The sequence below is a fragment of the Prosopis cineraria genome, unplaced genomic scaffold (assembly GCF_029017545.1).
Source record: "Prosopis cineraria cultivar Desert tree isolate PC_DT_omini unplaced genomic scaffold, ASM2901754v1 PC14, whole genome shotgun sequence".
In the NCBI taxonomy this organism is placed as follows: Eukaryota; Viridiplantae; Streptophyta; class Magnoliopsida; order Fabales; family Fabaceae; genus Prosopis; species Prosopis cineraria.
The window spans coordinates 23,893,051-23,917,588 of NW_026555345.1; the positions used below are offsets into that span (position 1 = coordinate 23,893,051).

Here is a 24,538-nt window from a genome sequence, read left to right on the forward strand (position 1 = left end):
AATAGATATGATGGGCATGACTGTACATATTAATCTTTCATCAACAAGTATTTATTTGGATTTTAACAACAACTCATTCGAAGTTAATAACACTCCATTCAAGCTTTAACAACTTAAAAAAATGAATAAGATGAGCTTAATTGTATAAATATTAGTCATTTATAAATAAGTATCCATTTAAGTCTCATTTAAAATTAACAACAACCCATTCAAATTTAAATAAGTTAGAAAACTAATAGAATATGTTTGATTGTATGTGTCAATCGTTTATCAACAAATATTTATTCAATTTTTGATAATAATTATTCATGATTAACAACAATACACTTATGTTTTTAACAAATAAAATGTATGAAGTTTTAAAACTTTTAATTTATAATTATCTATATCAAATTAATAAATAATATTAATAAAATAACAAGTGTCGTTTATAAATTAATAACACACTTGTATGTTAAAATATGAAAGTAGTTTTGAAGTTTAAATTACTACTTATATTTTTTTACTATATATAATTAAATTGGCTTGGTGGCCATTCTAACATCACCTTGGCACAGGCATACTGAAGTTGTAGCCTTCTAAAGCTAAAGTGCCTTATTGGATATTATTTAGTTCCTCCTGTTCTTAACTTTAGTCTTTTATTTCATATCTTTTTTTAGGCCACCAAACTTTTTAAATAATTAAAAAGTTATAAGATCAAACATTTTCTTAATCACCTTTATTAATTATTTTTAAATAAAAGTATTATTAGAGTTGAAGATTCAACGACCTCACGACTATTAAAGTTTTTGGTAGTTGACACTAGCGATAGTGGGGGGTGGTTTTTAAATTTTAAACTTTAAGGATAATTTTTTTTTCATAATTTTATTTGAGGATTAAAGTACTGCAATAAAAAATTTTTAAAATATTTATTCTTGACTAATATGCATTTTCTCCAGAGATTTTTGGTTGACATTTTTCCTTGAAAATAAGCCATCCTTCTTTGATACACAAGATAAACGCATCATGCCCAAACCAACTTGTTTCAAAATGGGCCGCTTTTCAAAGCAGATCCACCCCCGGATACATGTATACTGCCTTTTCCATCTCAATTTATAACATATACTAATAAATTTATTAAATATAATTTTGTAATCTTAATTTTTCTCTATCCTTCTAAAAATATATTTTATTAATGAGATAGTGAGGGAATATTTAAAAAATAAAATAATCATAAGTAATATTAGAATAATTATAACTAATAACACCTTTTTTTCCTTCAAAATGTTAGATATATTTTGAGACATCAAATTTTCATAAAAAAATATTTTATAAATTGAGACAAAGAGAATATTATATATTTATGATCCTAGATGCTATTTAGTCCCTTTTTCTTCAATTTTATGATATATTTTTAACTAAGTTACAATCTCCATAAGTCAATTAATGACATATGAAATTATATATTATTTTTATATTTATCCTTATTTAATATATTGTCTTAGTTAAATAATCATATTAATCACACATTTAATTAGGGTAATTTTTGGATTTAAATTTTAAATTTAAAATATCACAATTAAAATCAATGTATTTAAAATTTTTTATTTGGATAGTTAAAAAAATTTCAAATTAAAAAATAGCTGAGTTTAGATTCGGAACAAAAATATTTCTATTTTTTTATCAACAATCGACATGAATAAGAGATGAAAAATATATGAGAATCTCGAATTGTAAAAATATGAATAGAACAATATATTTGAAGTAATTAGATTTTAAAATAATTAGAGTGCAAAGAAAATTTAAAATTACAAATAAATTGTAATAAGAAATAAATTTATATTTAAATGAAGGGTTTGAACCAAATATAAATCCTCACTAATCCAAGCACAATAAGTATTTTTAGAAAAACTATATTGATTACAAATTAAAAGACATGAAATGCCTTATAATTTTAAACACAATACTTTAAAAAGATAATTCATAACATTAAATGAGTTATTGAAGCTAAAAAATAAAAAATTTAACAATATATCTAAAAATTTAATAAATTTTTAATTTTTTGTCTTAAATATATGTATTTTAAAAACATATTTTTTTATTAAAGTTAGACTTGGATGAAAAAATTTGTAATAAAAAATAATAATTATAAAAAGGAGGAAGTGTATTTTTAAAAAGCTTGACTTTTATTACTTAAGCAACATTACATAATTTTGAGTGTAAAATGACAAGAATACCCTTACTTTTAAAAAAAAAATGAAAAGTCAACCTTATGATTACTAGTGCTGACCATTAGACTAACGAACGATAATTAGTCACTATAGTTCTAACAGCGATGACCAATTGATTTAAATTAATTGGTGGGAAAGGTGGTCAAGGGGTTTGAACCCATAACCCCTTGGCCACCCATAAAATATAATTGTGATGGCCATCGAGCCACAAAGTCTTTACTTGTTAATATATGTAGTAATCTAAATTTTCAAACTACTTCCAATTTATAATAGAAAATTTACTTGTTAATTCTTGAATGGAAGTTGTTATTTTATTATCTTTACTTGTTAATCTAACATGATCAATCACAAATTAAGATGTTTAAAAATTCATATACTCTAAAAGTTCTCATTTATAAATTAACATTTAGAAGCCATTAAAATAATTTGTTCTTATGGGCAATAAATTTAATTTCAAAACTACTTTTTTATTATAATATAATAGTAACTTGCTAATTCTTGACACTTGTTATTTTTCAAACTTTATTTGTTAATTTAATATGACCAATTACAAATGGAAAAGCTTAAAAAATTCATATATTTTATAAATTCTCATTTATAAATTGACATTTAGAAGTTATGAAAATAATTTATTCATGTAGGTAATAAATTTTATTTCAAAATCACTTTTTTGTAATAGCACAACATTGACTTGTTAATTTTTAAATGATATTTGTTATTTTCTAAACTTTACTTGTTAATTTGATATGGCTAATTACAAATTAGAAAGTTTAAAAATTTATGTATTTTACAAGTTCTCATTTATAAATTGGCATTTAAAAATCATTAAAATCACTTTTGTATATAGGTAACAAATTGAATTTTAAAATAACTTTTTTTATAGCATAATAGTGACTTGATAATTTTAAATGACACTTGTTATTTTCAAAATTTTACTTATAAATCTAATATGGTTAATTATAAATTGAGAGGTTTAAAAATTTATGTATCTTACATAACGTTGACTTGTCAATACATGATTGGTAAGTTTACTTTTTAATGCATTTTTTAACCTCTTAATTTATAATTGTTCATATCATATTAACAAGTAAATTTTGTAAAATAACAAATGCTATTTAATAATTAATAAGCTACTATTATACTATGAAAAAATAGTTTTATAATTAAGGGTCTGTTTGTTTAATATTAAAAAACAAGTAATTTGGTAGTTTAGATATTTTATAAAAAGAGCTTTGAAGAGATTTTATAAAAAGCATATATTATTTTATATTTAGTTAAAATAAAAAAAGTAATTATTACTTAGTTATTTTAAAATTTTATAATATCTTCTTTGACTTTTTTATAAAAATAATTTATTATTATATTATTTTTAAATTTTATAATATCTTTCCATATCTTGCCCCTTTAAAACCTTTTCTCCTATTTATCACATTATATTATTTTTAAAAGCTATTCAAAGTAGCTTTTTAAAATAATTAAAAATATATATTTTTTAGATTCTAATTATTTTTAAAAATTTAAACAAACATAATAAAAAATTATAAAATAAATTTTTTGACAAATAAGTGATTTTTTTATTAAATACGTTAAAACAAATGGGCCTTAAATTTATTACCTTTATACATAAGTAATTTTAATGACTTTTAAATGTGATTTTAATGACTTTTAAATGTCAATTTATAAATAAAAACTTGTAAAGTTTATGAATTTTTAATTCTTTTAATTTATTAGTGATCATGTTAGATGAATAAATAAATTTTAAAAAATAACAAGTGCTATTTAAAAATTAACAAGTTATTCTATAACAAAAAATGGTTTTAAAATTAAATTTATTACATATATAAATAAGTTATTTTAATGACTTCTAAATGTGAATTTGCAAATGAAATGTGAATTTATAAATAAAAATTTGTAAAGTACATAAATTTTTAAACTTTTTAATTTGTAATTGGTCACATTAAATTAACAAGTAAATACAATAAAATAATAATTTTCCTTGAGAAATTAACAAGGAAACATTTTGTTGAACTTAGATTATTATATATATATATATATATATATATATATTTATTGTCTAACATTATTAAATGAACTCATGGCCATAACTTTACCGATCATGTATTGACAAGTAGGCCATATTAACAAGTAAAGTTAATTTATATAAATCAAGAGTGCTTTGGTTCTTTTACGAGTCTTGATTGTTGATTTTCCAAAAAAAAGGAAAAAGAAAGTTGGCTCCGTATAAAGCTTCTCATATTGAAATTGATTGATTTGCTGTTGAATGTTGAAACCGACACGCAAGATGAAATCAGCTGGAAAATGTTGGACTGGAAGCGGAAGACATGAAGAGACAAGCCCATCTGATTCCATATGCGAAAGCTTCAACTTCACTATCACTGCAATACGCTACTGCGTTCTCTGCAACTCTCTGTTTTAGTCTAATGCTTTTCAAACTCTAACTCCTGATACTCGCCTTTCTCTGAATTTCGTTTCTGTTTGGATGTATTTATCGGAGAAACCCCGGCCCATCGATTTCTACAAAGAAGAAGCAACCCCAGATTTGATGATTGAGGTTGCGTCCAATGCCGAACTCCCTCCTCCGCCGCCGCCACTTCAACAACCTCCGCAACATCAAATGATCCTCGGTGACAGTAGTGGCGAGGACCACGAGGTTGAAATTAAGGCGCCAAAGAAGCGCGCTGAGACTTGGGTACAAGACGAGACGAGAAATCTCATTGCTTTTCGTCGGGAAATGGATGGGCTGTTTAATACCTCCAAATCTAATAAGCACTTGTGGGAACAAATATCATCGAAGATGAGAGATAAGGGATTTGATCGATCTCCGACTATGTGTACGGATAAGTGGAGAAATCTGCTAAAGGAGTTTAAGAAGGCGAAGCATCAAGATAGGGGAGCTGGGTCCGCTAAGATGTCGTATTACAAAGACATCGAGGAGATTTTGAAAGAGAGGAGCAAGAGTGTGTGCTACAAGAGCCTTACTCCTCCAAAGGTTGAATCCTATATGCACTTCTCTGATAAAGGTATCCACTGTTCCCTTGTGTTGCAACTTGCAATTCTGATTTGCCTGTGACTGAATCTATGTGGGTGATTCGCACATTTTGTGAAGAGGGATTGTCCGAGCAGCATTGCTCAGCTGTTTATTGTCCTATCGTTTCTGAATTCTAACAAATTTGGTTTTGTCATGAAATATCCTGCCATCGTTTTGTTAGGTTGTACTTCTTTTCTCACAAAAGGGAATGGGTCTATAGGCTAAACAACAAAATTATTTACTGTTTGTGCAAGTTATAATTGGAGAAGACTGCCTTATGCATGACGCCAAATCCGCTAATCATTTCCGAATTCTGAAAAAATTGAGCAGACAAGATGGCATCTCTATTATTTGATTTATAGGATTCATAAGTTTCAGCAAAAATTGCAAAAACCAGCTGACTCTAAGGCTTGCTGGCACTTGGGGGTGTCTCAGACATCGGAGAGATCCAGTACACATTTCTCTTTATTGTATTTTTCTAAGAAAATATGTGAGTTTGATAATTCCTCTTGACCCAAAACCTCTGGCATTAGGTTTATGGTCTTTTCCCATTATATATTTCCCCTCCATCCCAAATATATTCAACGTGCGATTTCTTTCTACTTTCTTTTCATACTTGATCCCAACATCTCCTTTAAGTGTGGGTTTATGACATGCTGACACAAGAGCCTTACCATTGAGCTTTTGCTTCTATGTGACTGCCTCCCGATCGCCAGACCTGGGTCACCATATACCTATCATGGTCAAACATCGGCTTTGATACCACTTTAGTGGCCTAGGAGATTCTAAAAAAAATTCATTGGATCTGCCATGCAGGAATTTATAAATAGAATGCTCCTTTCTCTTGTGATAGAGGTTTATTACATTGATTTTATTATAGTAATAGTATATCAAATATCTCCACGATTGCAGTATCATGTTACTGTCACCTTAGGATAGGAATGGACACCTGAAAAAACATTAGGGACAAAAATGAAATTTAAATGGAGCTTCAGGGATAAAATATTGTTTCATGCTGATGCTTAACTCTGTATGTGGCTCATCAGGCAGAAATTATAGTCCCAAAAATTTAGAGGTTGAATGGTGATCTTGCTTCAGTCCAGGATAGCTTTCCGATTCAAATGAAGTTTTAGTGCATGTTTGGTTTCATGTTGAAAACCATCAAAATCATGGTTTTGGTGGTAGTCATGCCCTTCTAATGTTTGTTGCTTATGAACTTACTCCGTTCTCCTTTACAAAAAGATTGTTTGACTAGTTATGTGGCTGTACAGGTATGGAGGATGCCAGCATTTCTTTTGGGCCTGTTGAAGGTATATCAATATAAAAGTTCCTCTCCAAATTTTGTTTGATTTCCTGAAAAATTTCATATTTGATAATGGTTGCTATATATCATTTAGGATCATAATTTGATTGTGGAATTTTGATTTTAGTTATTGGTCAATTGCACTGGTAAGTGTTTGCTGCATTTAGATCGCATGAAACCTGCATCATTTTTCCATCAATTTCTTTTTTTGGTATTAATGGTCTGATGGTTAAATACTGTTACGTTAACAGAAAAGTTAAAACTATTATTACCTACCTTCAATAATTGCCACCAACCTTTCAAATACCAGGGTAAAACTCCCCAATTACAATCCCTAAAACTACTACTGAGAATTTCAATATCTTCAAGGGATCAAGAACACAAAATATGCATGTGGAATTGAGGTTTGTCGGCAACTAGTGGTTGTTTCCACGTGATGATAGGAACAGTGGGATAAATAATGAAATGCTTCTAGAGCATGAGAATGAAGGGTTTTTTGGTCATGATAATGCGCATGGAAACTTGTTAACTTTATGATGATGATGATTTTTTTTTCTTTTTTGGTTCATATTTCATATAGCAATCGGAAGTATTCGTATTACTAAATGCAATTTGATGCAGGAAACATTAAGAAAGAAAGAAAGTAAAATTAGGAATCCTTGTGAAATTGATTTTCCTGTAGGGGATTTTTATTTTACTTTGGGATTCCTGGGTTCGGTGATTATAAATAGGTTTCCAGGCTAGTGATGTAATTTACAATTTATCTCAAACTATTACAAATTGTCCTCTATCGGTTTTTTACCCTAACTTAGCATCTGTTTGTTGCAGCCCTTTAATGTTTAAGAATGATTTAACACTAATCATCATCATTTAATCCAATTTAGAGAAGACATTAAAACTGTAAACTGATTGAAGTATTCTTATTTTTCAAAAAAGCTTGAATTAGATATATGTTTGACTTCATTTACACATATCCTGTTTATTCCTTCCGTGGTAGTCTTTGGCACTTCGTATGTTTCATGTTACTCAAGTACCTGGCGTTCAGGTTCAGCCACTGGCAGATCAACACTCAATCTTGAGAATCGTTTGGATCACGATGAACATCCTCTTGCAATTACTGCAGCTGATACTGTTGCCACAAGTGGAGTTCCTCCTTGGAGTTGGAGAGAAACTCCTATAAGCGGTAAGCTATATATAGATTCCTTGTTTGATGTGTGCTTGATCACAAAGAGAGAAGAAAGTGACAATAAACAGGAAATATTAATGTTGCATGGCTAAAGGTTCTCAATTAATAGTATTACATATGAAACTGTTTGAAGTGACTTACTTTTGTTGAGCCATGTTTTTTGTCAAGTGATTTTATCAGTATGACCTTCAAAGATTATAAAATTCCCAATAATAATTTCAAAGATTATGCATTCTTAAGACCTTCCTTTTATATGATCTTTGATTCCTTCATCATTTGAATCAATGATGATGAAAATAATTTTGATTTGGTGAGGCTGAGTCATTAATGAGATAAACCCTATGTGTGTCTATATAAGGGAGGAGGAAGGAGGAGGGGAGAGACAAAAGAATTGGAGCAAGAGGGAGACAAGAAAATTGAGGTGCAGAGAGAGAGAGAGAGAGAGAGAGAGAGAGAGAGAGAGAAGAATAGAAAGAGAGAATTAGAGCTTGCTTGGAAAGGTAGAAATTTTTTTCTTTCTTCTTTCATCCCTTCTCATTGACATCGTACATGATAAGGCTTGTTATTGTTGTTGTTGTTGTTTCATCCCTTCTCGTGACAATATGGGCAGGAATAGGTAGAAAACATCTTGTTTTTCTCCTTTATCTTGTATCCCATTCTCTAACATTCCAATATATCCAAGGAAGGCGTACGCTCTCTTGGTTGAGATCATATGCATCAGACTCAACACTAACGCCTAGTGGGTTGAATTCAATATGATTTGAAAGGACTAATGCTTGTGTTGTTTTTTTTTTAATTTCTTTTTTCTTGTACTTTCCTGTTTTATTTCCTCTTCTCTTTCCTTTTATTACTTATTATTATTCTTATTATTATTATTTTTTTGTTCTCATTTTCTTGGTATGCTAGCGTTATAGTGGATGATGCAAGAGCATAACATGATTGACTTGCTTTTGCTTAGTGATAGGCTTTGCCTTGATTTTGCTCTTCGCTTTCTTTCTTTTGCCTGGTACTTCTTTTCCCTTTCTTGGTTTTAATTTGCTTTCGCATATCTGCCCAAAAATTATGAAAGGAAGCCATAGGAATATAATGCAATATGATGCCTTTGTGTGAAATTGAATGTATCAGACTCAGTGCCATTAGAAGACATGGAACATGTTCTTTATTGAGGGCTGAAGTCATTGTTTTCATATTTAATTCAAACAAGTGTGTTCATGGAGGTGAAGTTCTCATGGTCAAAATCAATATGATGGATTTTGAATGGAATTTGGCACAATGTAAGCTCACTCATTTTGCTTTCATTTCATTATTATGAAAATAAATAATATATTTTCCTTAAAAAAATACCAACCAAGTAACACATTTTTACCTTTTGAATTACGTGAATTTTGATGTCCTCTAACTGTTACATATGCCTTAGGCTCTCATCTTAGGTTAAGTTCGTCCTTGTAAATAAATTATTTTTTTTCCTTTCCTTAATATTTTTTTCATCTATTCATTTATCTTAATTTAATGTTTTAATAAGGGTAATTATAATACAATAAAGGCCATATTAACTTTGGGTAGAAACTTGGAGTAAATGTTCTAACAAACGGGTCTTGTAAGGTTCCTATTTCCCACACACAGTGAACCCTTAAACCCTATTTTGTTTTTATAAACCATGTTCTTTTTCCTAAGAAGTTTCCAAAATTATCCTCTTTTAAATTTTGGTGCTGAATGCTATTTTATTTGATTTTCCGTTCTGGAAAATGGAAATTTGGGCGACATTAAAGCATTTTGTTTTGTAGAAGCATTTGAGAAGAGTGGAACATATAACTTTGAGTCCGATTAAGAGAGGTAGAGGAAGGCCTAAGAGAACACTCTTGGAAGTTGTTGAACGTGATCTCTTAATTAATAATATTCTTAAAAGCTTAATAAATGATAGAGCACAATGGCGTTTTGCAATCCATGTAGGCGACCCCACCTAATGGGATAAAGGCTTGTTGTTGTTGTTGTTGTTTTGTAGAAGCATTTGACTTTATCTTAATACTTTTCTTGTTTATTCATCTTCAATATTTTTAGCAGGTGGGGAAGGTCAATCATGTGGAAGGGTTATAACAGTCAAATGGGGCGACTATACAAGAAGAATAGGCATTGATGGTACTTCAGAAGCCATCAAAGAGGCAATAAGAGCTGCTTTTAGGTTGAGAAGCAAACGTTTGTTTTGGTTGGAGGATGAATACCAGATAATAAGGAGTCTTGACCGAGATATGCCTCTAGGAAATTACACTCTTCACCTTGATGAAGGTATATTAAGCTTATTTAAATCTTCTAGAAATCATTCTGTTTTGTAGACACAAGTTGGTTCTGACAAGTGCGTTACTTCCATGCACAGACGGCTGAGGATGGAATGGAGCGAGAATAATTGTTGGTTTATTTTGATTTACCTAATGCCATTGATGTTAGTCCATCAATAATTACTGAGCAATCTGCTCTGTTGAATCATGTAACTTTTAGCCAGTGCCAGGAAGTTAGGTTCAGTCAGCAACGAAACCCATGAATAAGGAGTAAACTCTTTCAAACACACAAATAAAAATGGAGTAAACTTTGTCATTTCCTGCTAGGTGATCAGCTCATTAGTTCGTGGTCCCATTATTAATCTGAACGATTGATTGCATGTGAAAAATTGAAACTCATACTCAAAGTGTGTGCTTGCTGAGTAAGACTTGAAATTATGATTGCAGGAATGGCCATTAAAGTATGCCACTATGATGAGTCTGACCAAATCCATGTTCATACTGAAGAGAAAATCTTTTACACCGAACAAGATCACCGTGATTTTATGGCCCGACGGGGCTGGACTTGTCTAAGGGAATTCGATGGATATAGAAACATTGACAACTTGGATGATCTTCAACCTGGTGCCGTGTACCGTGGTGTGAGTTGAAGACAGGTGCACATGGTATGTCAATCTTCGGCTATCCGCTTAATATGTCTAGAGAACTTAGGGGACTGTATATATCTCTTTGAGATTCATGCAGCACAATCATGGGGTTTTATTTGGAAGTATATTTGTAGGAATATTGATGTGCATAGTTTATGCTGTTCTCTGTAGATCCAGCATGTATGTAAATAAGCAATTTCTAGTGCTATAATCTTCTTGTTAGAGAAGTTACCATTGTTAGAAAAATATCGCAGTGTTCGACAAAAATATTACAGACCTCTCCAATATCATAGGAAACTGGAAACTGAACTTCGTCGACAGCACAAGTGTCCTTTTTTTTTTTTTTGGGTGTAAAACGACAAAAGCAAGTCGCAAGAGCATTTAATCAATTTTCAAGATGGCTTGCAAATTCATCTGATTTCTCATTAAAATAGCACGAATTTTTTTATATCAAAGGGAATTTTCCCCCCCTTTTGTGGGTTTAGGGTTTGCAAAAATGCAGCAGATGATGTGATTTGAAACCCCTTTATTTATCCGCTGTCAGCAAATGCCTGAGCTTTAAACAAGAACATTATAACCAAGAAGTTAACGAATCATTATACTAATTTAACGAAGAATTTTCTATTACGATCACACTCTGATCAGTGTTTGCCCGGAATTATCATCACAACCGAAATCATAGTCAACTACAATTTTGGCATACGTGGCACATTTCTTGCAGCCACAAACAAGTTGAACAATACAACAGAAAAGCGGTTTGTACTGTCTCAGATTGGGTTGACCATCATACGCATGGACAGACCTAAGACACTCTGACAATTTGTGAATAGAAATTCACGGTAGACAAACACAGGAATAGAACAAAATCAGGAAAATAAGTATGAATCTACTGTTCATCCCACTCGTCGTTCTTGTAGGAAACGAGAGTATCAACTTTATGAATCTGCATTGCAAAATAAGAAGGGGGGGGGGGGAATTTGTGAGTGACCACAGAACATACAAGTAGTTGAACTGCATGTAGATTGCTCACCTTGGTATCGAAGGAATGCAATTTCACCATTTGTGGATTTGCAATAAGTTTTGGATCACTCTCAACCCAAGTGAATGGAACCGCCACATCTTTGTCAGTGTATGCCAACACATCAAAAACACCTGAAACAAGCGGACCCCATATCGATGTTATGTTTCGTTTTAGTTAAGAGGAAGAAACGAGGGAAAATGCAGAGGTGGGAAGTTTTCTATCCATGATGCTTATCGATTCCTTACAAGTTTCATCAAGGCATGGCAAATAGGTAATGCTTGAAGCAATCTGTCGCATAATTGCTTGTATCTCTCTCATTATTTCCTTGTCACTCTTTTCCCTTGATACACTGAAAGATCAAATCAAAAAGAAAAGCATAAATGAAGAGCAGAGTACTTCAGACACTAGAATTAATAAGAAGACGAAAAACATATTGTTGAGTTTCATCTAACACAAGTGTATAAAATAAAACAAAGTTTCATTTTTCAAGTGTCTGAACAATAAAACAAAGCTTCATTTTTCAAGTGCCTGTGTTTCGTAGTTCCCGACAAAAGATGACAACGAAAATTCATATAGCGACTCGGTTACTTTACCCTTTTTCAACAACCTCAGAGTCGGTCTCAATGCTGAAATTCCACCTTTCAAGGACTTCACCAGTGGCCTTGCTCATTATAACGAGGACAACCCTCTGTAACTTCCCAGCTTCAAGCCATTCTTCACAACATGAGAGATTCGGATGTTTCAATCGTCAGTAATGGTCTAAGACATCAAAATTACTCTCTCTCTCTCTCTCTCACTCACACACACACACACAGTTAAGTTGAAATTGACAGCACAGATAAGGCCAGTGGGTCTGTTGATACTAACAATGATAAAGTCGAAGTAAGTTTAAAGCCTCCAAATAAAGTTATTCTGTGAATTTCTTCAATCACTTCCAAGCATGGCATTAAGAAAAAAGTTTCCAGACATTAAAATACTGCTCTGTTTCAGTTCAGCTGGAATTGGCAGCATTAAGAAGATGATGAACTGGAAATATATTTAATCCTATAACTACCAAGTCGCTATAAATTTACAGTTCCCAAAATTTCGGCACTCCACGAATTGTTTCAATCATGTCCCATCATAGTATAAGAAAAGGCTTCAAAACAACAAAAAGTGCTTCAGTTCAGTTGGAATTGGCGGCATCAAAATGATAAGGAAGCGGGCAAGTTTAATACTATTTTTGCCTAGTACAAATAAATCTCAAGTTCCAATTTACGCTAATCAACCACCGTCAATCGTCGAATACCAAGAAGGAATTAGGGCCTTACGAGTAAGCTGAGCAGTTAGATTGGCAATGAAAGATTTGACCCCCTCATCTTGTGTGAGCAACATTGGGAGGCCATATTTCTTGACCTTCGAAAAGCTTTCTTCTGGGTAAACTCCTCGATTGTAAAGAATACTGAGACAAGGTTTCCAATCAAAATAATTGTTATCAGTATAACCACACAAAAAATTGAAACCGAGCGCGAGAGATAGTGAGCGAGAGATTTAGTTCAGAATTGATCACCTGTTGGCAGCATATCCTGATCAGGAGAAATAAAAATTAAAAAAGAAAAAATCAGATCGGAAAACCCCAAACCATTTCTGGATGAAAGGAATCGGTACGAGAGAACAAAGGAGAGTTAACATACCAAAGAACTCGCTAACTATCGCAGCAGAACCCCGAAGAGTGATGATATCCTTAGCGACTGTTCTTGAGGCCATGTCTATTGCAAACAGAGGAGGCTATGTTCGAATCGACAAGAATATATGATACTGGATCGGATGAGTTATGATGTTAAAGCGGGAGATTTGGTTGAATCGATTAATAGGAACGATGAATAGAAGAAAAAACCCAAAACTGGTGGGATGCGATTTGTGAAACACTTGCACGAAGAGGCGCACTAGATTAGGGCTTCGAAGATAATCAGCGTAACGGCTAGTTCCGTTTTTGGTTTTGGTTTTTAAAATTGGTGCGTCTTCAACGGTCAAATGTTGATCTCCCAGAAAAACAAAACGGTCTGGGTACTTGGGAATGGATTTTTTTTTTTTTTTGGGGTATCGTTTTTTTCCTTTTGCTTTGATAACACATCCCACTTTTATTTCTTTATTACTCATCAACCAAAGATATTTCACTCTTGATCCTTTAACTTTATATAAAATTTTAATTTAAACTCTTAATTTTAAAAAATATTTTTTTAATTTTTTTAATTCTAATACCAATAGTTTTAAATGATTAATTTTTATATCAATTATTATTATTTTAAAAAAAATTAAACTTAACATGTTAACATTTGAGAACGTCTTGTTTATGTTTGAAAGTTTAATATATAATTTTTTTATAATGAAATTAACAGTATTAGGGTTAAAAGATTTTAAAAAAATTTATAAAATTAAAAGATCAAAATAAAATTTGGCGCAAAATTAAATGACTAAAAATATGCTTTAGCCGTAACATTATAATGTTTAAAATTTCATAATGTATTCTCCAAAATCTTCAAAAATTATGAATTTGAAATCAATGAAAAGTTTGAAATGTCTACAGTCAAATGCAAAAAGTCCCATTTCAAAATGATATTATTTGTTGCTTCAAATAATCCATCAAATAGTTTAACTCTAATTAGCTTGTTGGGTAATTTAATTTAATTAAATAGGTTGTTATAATCTTTTTTTCTACTAATTCCTCTTAAACTTTCATCTCAAAAGAGTTTCCTTGATTAATCCTTTATCATCAACTTCAGATAAATTAATTAGAAAAAAAATTGAAAAGTTACACATGATTTTTTTAACATGTTAACACGTTCACCGAATATTAGTAGAAGATGTGTACAGAGAGAGATAAGCGAGAAAGGCTGTGAGATTAAGAGTGTGAGCTCGAATCCTTTAGCCTCAATTGATTCTTTAACTGGACATGAGGGTAGGGGTTTGCCAAAAGAGGAAGTAGATGTGGTTGCTAGGAATATAAAAAAGATGAGTTCTGATATGGTTATGGAAGACAAAGCAAAAGACTCTAAGGATGAGGACATGAAGGAAGCTGAGCCTTCAAAAACACAAGGTGAGAAGAAATAGATGCAAGACGATGCTTCAAAACACCAAAAAACGCAGACTTCATATAAGGAAAAGCTTACAGGGAAGGAGAAGTTTGAACAAGATTTTGAAGAACAGATGAAAGAATGGCTAAAGGAGGAAGAGGATACGACACCTATCCTTATTGAGGCACAAAAGAAGATTGTTGATTCCCTTCTTAAGATGGACTTGCCTATTGATATACTGACACAACTATGCTTACCTTGGAAGGATGTAACTTTTCAAGTTTCTAATTTGGAAACCTAATTTTTAATTAAGAATAAATTAGTAAATTTGTGAATTAATTAAGTTAATCATATTTTTAGTTGTTAATTAACATTTTGGATCATAGATAGCTTCAAGATTGGACTAGGGCAAAAATTTGATGGAATTAGGTTTGAATAGCATAGGGCAAAGTGAGAATTACTTATTGTATCACATATCATAGCTTGTGCACACATGTCGCGGCATGTGGTATAATTTTAGCTTTAAGAAGTGTGAAATTTAGTTGAGAAATTAGAAGATAGGCTTATGTTTTGGTGAGCTCAAAGGAAAAAAGATATGTTCTGCTAAGGCCTTAATTTGAGTGATCTTGAAAGCTAAGTTAGACCAAACTTTGGGGTAAGCTTTCTACTCCTCATTTCTACCTTTGCATATTGTTTTCACAGGATTTGAGAGTGTGCATAGTTGTCTTGAGTTGAAGGGGCTAGGGATCTATGTTTAAAGGCTTGCATATGACTCCAAGAGTTTGATTTAAGTTTCTTTATCTTGGGATGAGTGATTTTCTGAAGTTTAAGGGGTTGGGTGTTGTAGGTTGAATAAACCTTAACTTGATTTTAGGAATTTGAAGTTATAGGAGTGGATTAAGTGAGTAATTGAGTTTTATAAGTGCTAATTGAGAATAATAAGTGGGTTGTAGCTTTGAATAGCTCAACGATAAATGATATGGGTTGTGGGTAGCTAAATCTAGTTAAATTCTACTCAGAAGTACTAACGTTAACTTGAAAAAAATGACATATAGTGCTTCATATTGTAGATTTTAGTAGTTAGGATCTTCTTGACATTAAGGAAGTAATAAGAGCATATGTGGACTAAAAGGTGATGCATGCCTAAATGTTTTTTTAATAAGAGAGTAAAAGTATTAACTAATGCATGATTACTAAATTGAAACTAGAGCATTTTTTCTTGATAAATTGTGGTAATGTGATTTGTACATACATGATGATTATGGTGAATTGGTATTGTATGATATGGTGATTATGGTGAAAATCATAATACGAGGGTAGGAATTCACCCTGGGAAGAAGTGATAAAAAAAAACTCATATGGTCAAACTATTTCCATAGACATATAGGCAGTTATGCGTGATAGGAGAAATCCATAGTGTGAAAGTGGTAAAGTGCGTTTAGTTGAGTAACTCTTTCACTGAAAGTGAGCATACCGAATGAGGTGGTTTGGTCTAGTGGTAAAGTCTACAAATTCAATCAAGAGTAGCGAAGGTTTAGATGGAATTTATGATCTTGCATGCTATTTACGTGATATGTCTATTTATGATATACTATAATTGTTTTAAATACCTTACTTTAATACTTGTTTATAATTTTGCCTATTAATGAGTAATGTGAATCATTCTGGTTATTAAGACATTTATCTTACCCTATAGTTATTATTTTACAAGTTCTAGCCTGTCAAAAAGTAGTTAGTCTACTATTAATAATGCCCTTATTTTGGGTTGTGTATGTGAACGTACATGTAAATATATGATTGCCAATTAGGGATTTCATATATTTTACATGGTACTTTTATAAGTTGTGTATTTGATATTTTAACCTGAGAATATATGTTTTGGGATACATGTTTAAGAGCTAAAATATTAATACAAACACTAAGTTGGTATAAATGTATATATGGTTGAACCACACTTGTAATGTATATTGTGATATTTAAGCCTTATGTGTATGTTTGAAGAAAACATTATGGAAATAAGCTAAAATAGGAATACAAGTGTATGTTGTTGTGATTAGATGTACTGTGTTGTGAAGATTTGACCTAGTAATGAAATATGTTTAATTTCATGAAATGGCCCTATTTGTGTGAAATCAAGGAATTGTGGTGAAATCTTGAATATAATATTTTATTGTGTTTATGTTTGTTCAATTAGATGTATAATGGTTCATTTGACTTGGTTCAAGCCTTAAAATTGGTTAATAATATAAGTTTTGAGATTTGGGCAACTTGAATGTATGAAACTACTTTAAAATGGTCATTTTACATTCAAGTATTCAATTTTTAAATGGGATATCAAATTGAAATAAAACTTGTGCAATTAGCTTAATTATCAAATAAGCTTCACGTAAACGCTTGAATCACTCCAATTAAATATCAGATGCAAGAATAGCACACGCCAAAAGCTGGCTCAAAAAGTTGTCATGAAAACTTTTGGTATCATGAAATGGTATATGCACCACGACATGTTTGCATAAGTTGTGGTGTATGACATTGAAGCAAAATTAAGCTTTATGTGTCATATACGTAGCATATAAACCTCAAGCTGTGGCATGTATGTCAGATGTATGGAAAATGACTTTTCTATCCCTTTTTTGTGTTATGTCATTCTTTGTCCTTCCATGCTTCTTATGCTTTTAAAGACTAATTAATTTGGGTTCAAACTATGAATTTGAAGAATTTTTGGAATCTCAAAAGTTTGCAATTGTATTTCAAATATTTAATTAATTTAACCCTTTTGTGATTACAATAAGGTTAAGAGGAATTAATGACTTCTCACTATTGTTGTGTGTAGTAATTGTTTGAGGTGATTATTGGTAAAGTCAAGATAGACATTACAACGAATGCCTTAGTTCTCACTAGGTTCCGGTTAACTTAAGCAAAATGAAAGATAGGTTATTTTAGATGCTCAAATCACAAAATTGAGAACTCATAGACTTAGAAAATGATTATTGTTTTAAAGTTAGGAGATAGAGAACTTTGTATAAGGCTATTATTTTATGGACCTTGAATAATTCGAGGCCATTATCTAGCCATCTAGAGGTGGAGCCTAAATTTTAATCCATATTGCAACAAAGTGAAGAAATTAACCATTTGAGTTTGAGCTTATTCTCTGCCATTGCACTATTATTTTGAGCAATTTTATGTTTGAATTGGGAAACATGATTGGAAAGGGTTTAATGGTGGACTTGAACATCTTAGCTTAAATCAAAGCAACAACAACATGTGGAAAGGGGAAAATTCACGAGAGTTAGTATGGAAATAAGCCTCAATAAAACCATGCAATCATGTTTTGTCATCTAAAAAAAGGTGTATCTAGTAGTTTTATAGGGGGTTAGAGATCGTAAGTTTCAAGTATGGAAAATTTGGCATACACAAGAGAATTTCCCTCTAAGTGACGTTGTTGATGTACTTGCCATCTTTATCAAAAAACAATACCAAAAATGGAGAATAAACAATAGAGGATGAGGAGTAGTTACTTGAACATTCATTGTTTTCCATGCTCGACCTTCTCAATTGAGGAGGCATATAGATCTTGGATGAAGTATAAAAAGACGTTCAAACTAAGATCCCTTATGGTAGACATGATAGAAAAGTGTTTTAAAGAAAGCTTGAAGCTACGAAGTCAAATAGCAAGGAATAAAAAGAATCCCTAACATTCATATTTGATTTCATATCAAATCTTAATGATAATGACTAGCCTAGAGGAAAAAGAATAACAACAAAGGGAAGGCTCCTGCGACAATGTGGAGAAGAAAATAAAAACAAACTTATACCTCAGATATGCAAAGTGGCAAAGAGTAGAGAAAAAAGAGGAAACCTATTGTGAATATGGAAAAAGAGGAGAGTAACAAGCAAGTTGAAAGTGATTTTCACCTTCATTTAGAGCATAAAAAATGTTATAGGCAGTAAAGAAGAAAAAGATAAAGTAAGAGAAGATGCCCTAAAGGAAAAACCCAGTAAACCTTCTGGGCTTGTTAATGAGAGAAGCCAAGGAAACATGAAAAGAAAGGCCATGGGCTGAAAAGAAATCAAGGAACTCAACCTAAAATCAAGGAACTAGACCACTTGATTTTAACCATGCATACACATCCAGTCTTAAACTTGATAAATACTCACAACAAGGAAGGGACATGAGTCTAAAACTTAGGGAAATTTCGATAAGCTTTATAACGAGTAACATGAGGGATTTAGCCAAGCATCTTGTGAATTCTCCTAAAAAAAACCTCTCAATCCTTTACAAGTTTCAACTAAGTACACTTTTGAATCAAAAAATATAGACTTATGGTTTGAAACCAACAAAGAAGAAAGAGAAGGTATGGTGGCTAAAATCAGAGAACATGATGGATCTTAGGTTTTCATAATAAAGAGATCCTCTTTACCCCTCTTTGTTTCTTTTATGAATCTTATAACTTGAAATTGTCAAGGCTCTGCCTTTAAAAACTTTTTAATGAAGATTGAGAGACCTAATCAGAGGAAAAAGATATCAATATTTTGATATTAACTCAAACGAGAGTTAGTGGGATGAAGGGTAATGTTATTGTTCAAAAGTTGGGATTCAATAACTAGATTCAAGTGGAAGTTACGAGATATGTTGGGGGAATTTAGCTTCTTTGACAACTAAATGAAATATCAATTAGATATAAGTCTTTTACTATATAATTTCTTCACATTGAAGTCACTGTAAGTTAGTCTAATTAGCATTTTTAGCTTTCTTGCATTTATGTTGAACTAAATTATATCTTGAGGAAAAATATTTGGATTGATATTATTAATTTGAGCAAAAATCAAATTAGTCATTAGTGATTTTAATGCTTATATGTCTTTGGAAGATAAGAAATGAGCTCAGCTTATAATAGTTTGCTTATGAAAAATTTTAATGAATGCATCTCTATCTTTGATCTCATTAAATTAGACCTTATGGGAGAACGTTTTATGTGGGAAAGGAATCTCATAAAGGAGAGGATTAATTGGGCTTTCTCTAACTCTCAATGGAACTCTTTCCTCTTGCAAAAGTCTACCATCTTAGTAAATTTGGCTCTGATCATTGGCCTCTTTTTGTTAAGTGCAATTTTGGTGGTTATTCTCACAGAAGCCATCTTCTTTTTTGTTGCCAAGCAGCTTGGTTTTTAGAGAAGGATTTTGGTGATATTATTAAGGAATCTTGAGACTCTAACAATTGGAATGAGAATATTGAATGATTATGATTGTATCTATAGAGTGGAATAAATAGAAAGTAGGGAACATTCCAGCCAAAAAACGCTCTTTGTTTAACCGTATTACTGAAATTAAAAGGGCTAGAGGTAAAAGGGATAACTAATGGCTTAAGGACATTAAAAAATATTTATGGTAGGAGTATAATAAATTGGTAGCCTAAGAAAAGTAAATTTAGTACCCAAAGTCATGGTAAAATTGGCTTAAATAGGGGGATTGGATGTCAATTCTTCTATGCCTCTAGTATTGTCAAAGAAGGAAAAATCGTGTTGATTGTCTTAAGGATTTGAATTCTAAATGAATCTCGAGTAATAAGGAACTTAAGAAATTGACTGTGACATATTTCCAAAATTTCTTCAATGGTACTCAAAATTAGTTTACCTTTGTGACAACTAGGAATAAATTTCTTAGGCTAGAAGAGCAGGAATACTCTATGTTAATAGTGGATGTCACCAGTAAGGAGATTAAGGAAGCAGTCTTTGATATGGGTGCTTCAAGGCCCTAGGCCTAGATGGTATCCAAGCTTTTCTCTTCCAAGACTATTGGTATCTAGTAGGGAATTCAATTTGTAAGTTGGTAAAAGGAAGCCTTCTAGAATTCAGATCAAATTTCAATGTTGAATAAGACTCATATGGTTTTAATTCTAAAAGTGGACCATCCTGAATAGATGAAAGATTTTAGGCCTATTTCACTCTATAATGTTTGTAGAAAATAATTTCTAAGGTGATAAGTATGAGATTATAAAGAGTAACGAGAAAACTCATTAGACAATATCAGTGCAACTTTATAGCAAGAGGGCAGAGCAGTAATAACATTATCATTGCTTGGTAAGTTATTCATTTCATAAAGCTTAAGAGGGATTTTAAAAGCATGATGACGATGAAGGTTGATTTTTAAAAATCTTATGACAAGCTTGAATGGTCCTTCATTTATGATACACTTAAGTAGGTGGGTTTATTAAATAGTCTTAATAGTCTAATTTTGGCCTATATTAGATCTACCTCATTTCAAGTCCTATGGAATTGGGAACCTTCAAATGCTCTTAATCCCTCAAGGGGAGTTAGACAAAGGGACCTAATCTCACCATAAATTTTTGCCATATGTGTATAGAAAGATTAAATCACATAATCATAGACATTGTAGAAGATAAGCAATAGGTGTGTATTAAACTCTGTCCTAGTAGTCCTTTACTTTCCCACTTGTCTTTTTTGTTAATGATCTTATTTTGTTTGAAGAGGCCTGGGTACTCAAGTGGAGGTAATGACTGATTGCTTGAACAAATTTTGTAACTCTTTTAAGCAAAGTATGAATAATGCTAAACCAAGATGTACTACTCTAAGAGCCTATCATTAACAATATGTGATTTGGGTATGTATTTAGGAATGTCTCTTTTATAAAAGGGCTTCTTACGTTATGTTTGCTTTTATTATTAATAAAGTGAGGGGAAGACTTTGTTGATGGAAAGAGAAGTTCCTTAACAAAGTAAGTAGAGCTACATTTATATTAGCCCTACCCTCATGCCATATGCAAACCATACTGTTACTAAGAAAGTTACTAAATGAGATTGAAAACTCAATTGAAACTTCTTTTAGGGTCATTTGGACAATAGTTATGGCCTCCATCTTATATTGTGGGATCATATATCTAGGGAGAAAAATGAAGGTGGATTAGGCATACAAAATTTAAGAAAGCAAAATGAAGTGTTTATCCTGAAACTTTATTTGAAGTTTCTCACCAATAATAAATCTTTATGGGTAAAAGTTAGAGCTGATAATTTAGGTGAGCTAGGCTTATTCAAATCGAGCTTAAATTATCCTACCTTTTTTTAAAAAAAGCTCATATATACAAGCTCAACCCTAACTTTTTTCGGGTAGGTTCGATCTAGCTCCCTGGGTTTTGCTTAAATTATTAGCTTTTTGTAACACTTGCCCGAGTGTTATCCAAAAATTCACACAATTCAAATAAACTAAGTGTGGTTAAGGAATTAATTCTAAAACCAACTTAGGAAACAAACCATTTAAATCATTAAGCAAATACACAATTGCAAAGTAAATATTTAAAGCCTTTTTAAAAAAAGATTTATAGGTTCTACCTATAGCACGCGGAAGCAAGCTAGACGAAAGTGAAATAAAAAGATGCTGTCATGACAGCATTAAATTGCTGTCATGACAGCCCTCCTGGGCCAACTTCCAGAAAGCACCGTTTCGTCATTCGACCTTCGATCGAAGTAATTTTAAAGCTCACACGTCACATTCAAAGGGTACTATAAGTATACCAAATTTCAAAAAGATCCAACGATCGGATTTAAAATTAGACATGTTAAAAATTTGATTATTTTTGCTGTCAGCACTTCCGGACCAACTTTCGGAGTGCACCATTTCATCATCTGACCTCCAATCGGAGTGATTCTAAAGCCCACATGTCACTTTTAAAGAATACTATTAGCATACTAAATTTTGAAAAGATCCAACAGACGGATTGAATTTTGTGTAGGTTACAAAATCAACACTGTAGCTGTCATGACAGCAATTTAATGCTGTCATGACAGCACCTCCAGACCAAATTTTGGAGTGCATCGTTTCTTCGTCTGATATCCGATCGACATGATTCCAAAGCCCACATGAATCTTATAAAAGGTTTTACTTGTGACCCAAATTTTAGAGAAATCCAATGGTCAGATTAAGATTCGGACACCCGGATGCAAAAGTGCAGCTTTTTGGTAAAAAAAACCATTTTCAAAATTGTCCAAATCTCATCCTAATGATCACAAACCTATGGAAACACTTTGGACACGTCAAATAAGACTAAAAACACCTAATAGAACATTCAAATGATGGAAAACCCCCATACATCAAAATTTGACCACCCGGGTGCCATTTCCCAAAATGGACCCTAAACCTCCAAAATACACAAATCATACAAGGGTGGTCACAAATCAATCTAAATACCATGTATTTATATAAATACATATGCTAAACATTTTCACTTGGCTCAGAGCTCCTTGTGGGGCCCACGCACCCACTCTCTCTATCCAAGGTGTATGTTTGCCCATAGCACACCATTTGCAATGCAACCACTTTGCATTTGCTTATAAAATCACATATATATCAAAATAAAGATCTGCTTGTAATAGAAACTTGGTCTACTAAGTAAATCCATCAAAACCACACACCATAACCAAGTTTCCTAGCCACAAGTCTGCAAACAGACAAAAATTCATACACAAGCACACAATCCACACATATTCACACACACGCACACATAATCATATCCTACTGGCACCCTAATCTTAAATACATTACAATATATTTGCTCAAAAGAAATGAGTTGCAGTTCTTTACAAATCACAAGCAAACTCCTAGCTTTGCTCCTTTCCCTGTCCACTACTGGATCCTTCGCTTGGACCTAGAATATTGAAAAGAAAGGGGTGAGACAACCACAGTTTCAGTAACAGTGAAATCTACATTGATTATTACAAAGTAAGCCATAATCAAATAAACGAATAATAAATTCAACATAGTATATAATTTAGCCATTTAAAATGCATGTATGCATGACCTAGGCCGGTATGGCCTTTCATGACCAACAGAATGCCCCCTGGTACTCTTTAACTCGCAGGTAAACCTTATACCTACTTGTACCTCCACAGGCACAAAACATAATCTAAGGCATGATCTAATCCACCGAACTTCCTATGCCCCTTCGACGTGAATCCTAAGCAGTTAAAGCTAACTCCCTCCCAGAGCCAGCCCAACTTACTTTCCATGTGAGGGCTACCTTGGCCTAGGCACTCAACCTCAACTTCATATGTTGGATTCCCTCCCCTACTGAGAGGTGTCGAACACTCAATACACTAACCACTTTAGTGCACTGAGCCCACAATATGTAAGACAACACTGAGTACTGACAGTGTGCCATAGAATATCAAAAATTCACACCTTCTTATTGGTGAACTCCCACCGAGATCATGCCTTTTACTCTTGTCTACCTTTCCTGAGTATTGACCATTCAACACTCTAAAGTAGTATAATATTTATAAATCTCATTTCCATAAAAATATTGTTATTAAACAATTAGAAAACATATTTGCACTATAATCAAAGTAGTACCCCATAACCCCTTATAAAGCACATTTAATCTTTTAAAACATGTAATGCATGATAACTAGTAATATTTATTCAAAAATAGCTAAAACAAAGTAATAAAAAATATAAATTCCCCTGTTACCTCAACCCTTTGGTACCAAAAGGGTTCCCCTTGTACAAAATAGGGCTCGGCTTGTTCCTTACTTCTCAATAAGTTCCACCAATAATTTTCTACAACATATAAGTGATCCACATCACTTATCATGACAAATAGCATCAATCAAGACTATAACTCATACCACACAACTTAGGTCTATGAGCCATAATCCATCCCAATGGTCCATATATTTAACCAACCATTCACATAGCATCACTTAACCATCAAAATCATTTATTATCCATTACTAGGCTAAATTTCTAATTTATATAAAATTTTCAATCAATTAAAAACCTTTACT

At 32.1% G+C, this 24,538-nt stretch overlaps 2 protein-coding genes across 4 annotated transcripts; one reads left to right on the top strand and one right to left on the bottom strand.

Moving 5' to 3' along the window:
- The first annotated feature begins 4,417 nt into the window (after positions 1-4,417).
- On the top strand, positions 4,418-10,988 carry LOC129293177 (trihelix transcription factor GT-1-like). Of its 3 annotated transcripts, XR_008589110.1 has the most exons (6): positions 4,418-5,251; positions 6,531-6,569; positions 7,608-7,745; positions 9,807-10,031; positions 10,120-10,348; positions 10,469-10,606. XR_008589110.1 is itself a non-coding variant. In XM_054930983.1 (5 exons), exons 1-5 carry the CDS (start codon positions 4,711-4,713, stop codon positions 10,669-10,671), a joined length of 1,146 nt encoding a protein of 381 aa, XP_054786958.1. In that variant the 5' UTR covers positions 4,424-4,710; the 3' UTR covers positions 10,672-10,988. The 3 variants fall into 3 exon arrangements, 2 of the variants coding, with proteins under 2 accessions (XP_054786958.1, XP_054786959.1); XM_054930983.1 differs by lacking the exon at positions 10,120-10,348 and having other exon boundaries at positions 4,424-5,251; positions 10,469-10,988; XM_054930984.1 differs by lacking the exon at positions 10,120-10,348 and having other exon boundaries at positions 4,426-5,251; positions 9,810-10,031; positions 10,469-10,988.
- Positions 10,989-11,264: 276 nt separating this feature from the next.
- Positions 11,265-13,611, bottom strand: LOC129293178 (mitotic spindle checkpoint protein MAD2). Its single transcript, XM_054930985.1, has 7 exons — positions 13,363-13,611; positions 13,239-13,254; positions 13,000-13,130; positions 12,283-12,403; positions 11,935-12,038; positions 11,699-11,820; positions 11,265-11,611 (listed from the first exon to the last, which is right to left on the bottom strand). The coding sequence occupies exons 1-7, from the start codon at positions 13,433-13,435 to the stop codon at positions 11,555-11,557; spliced, it is 624 nt and encodes a 207-aa protein (XP_054786960.1). The 5' UTR covers positions 13,436-13,611; the 3' UTR covers positions 11,265-11,554.
- Positions 13,612-24,538: the final 10,927 nt, after the last annotated feature.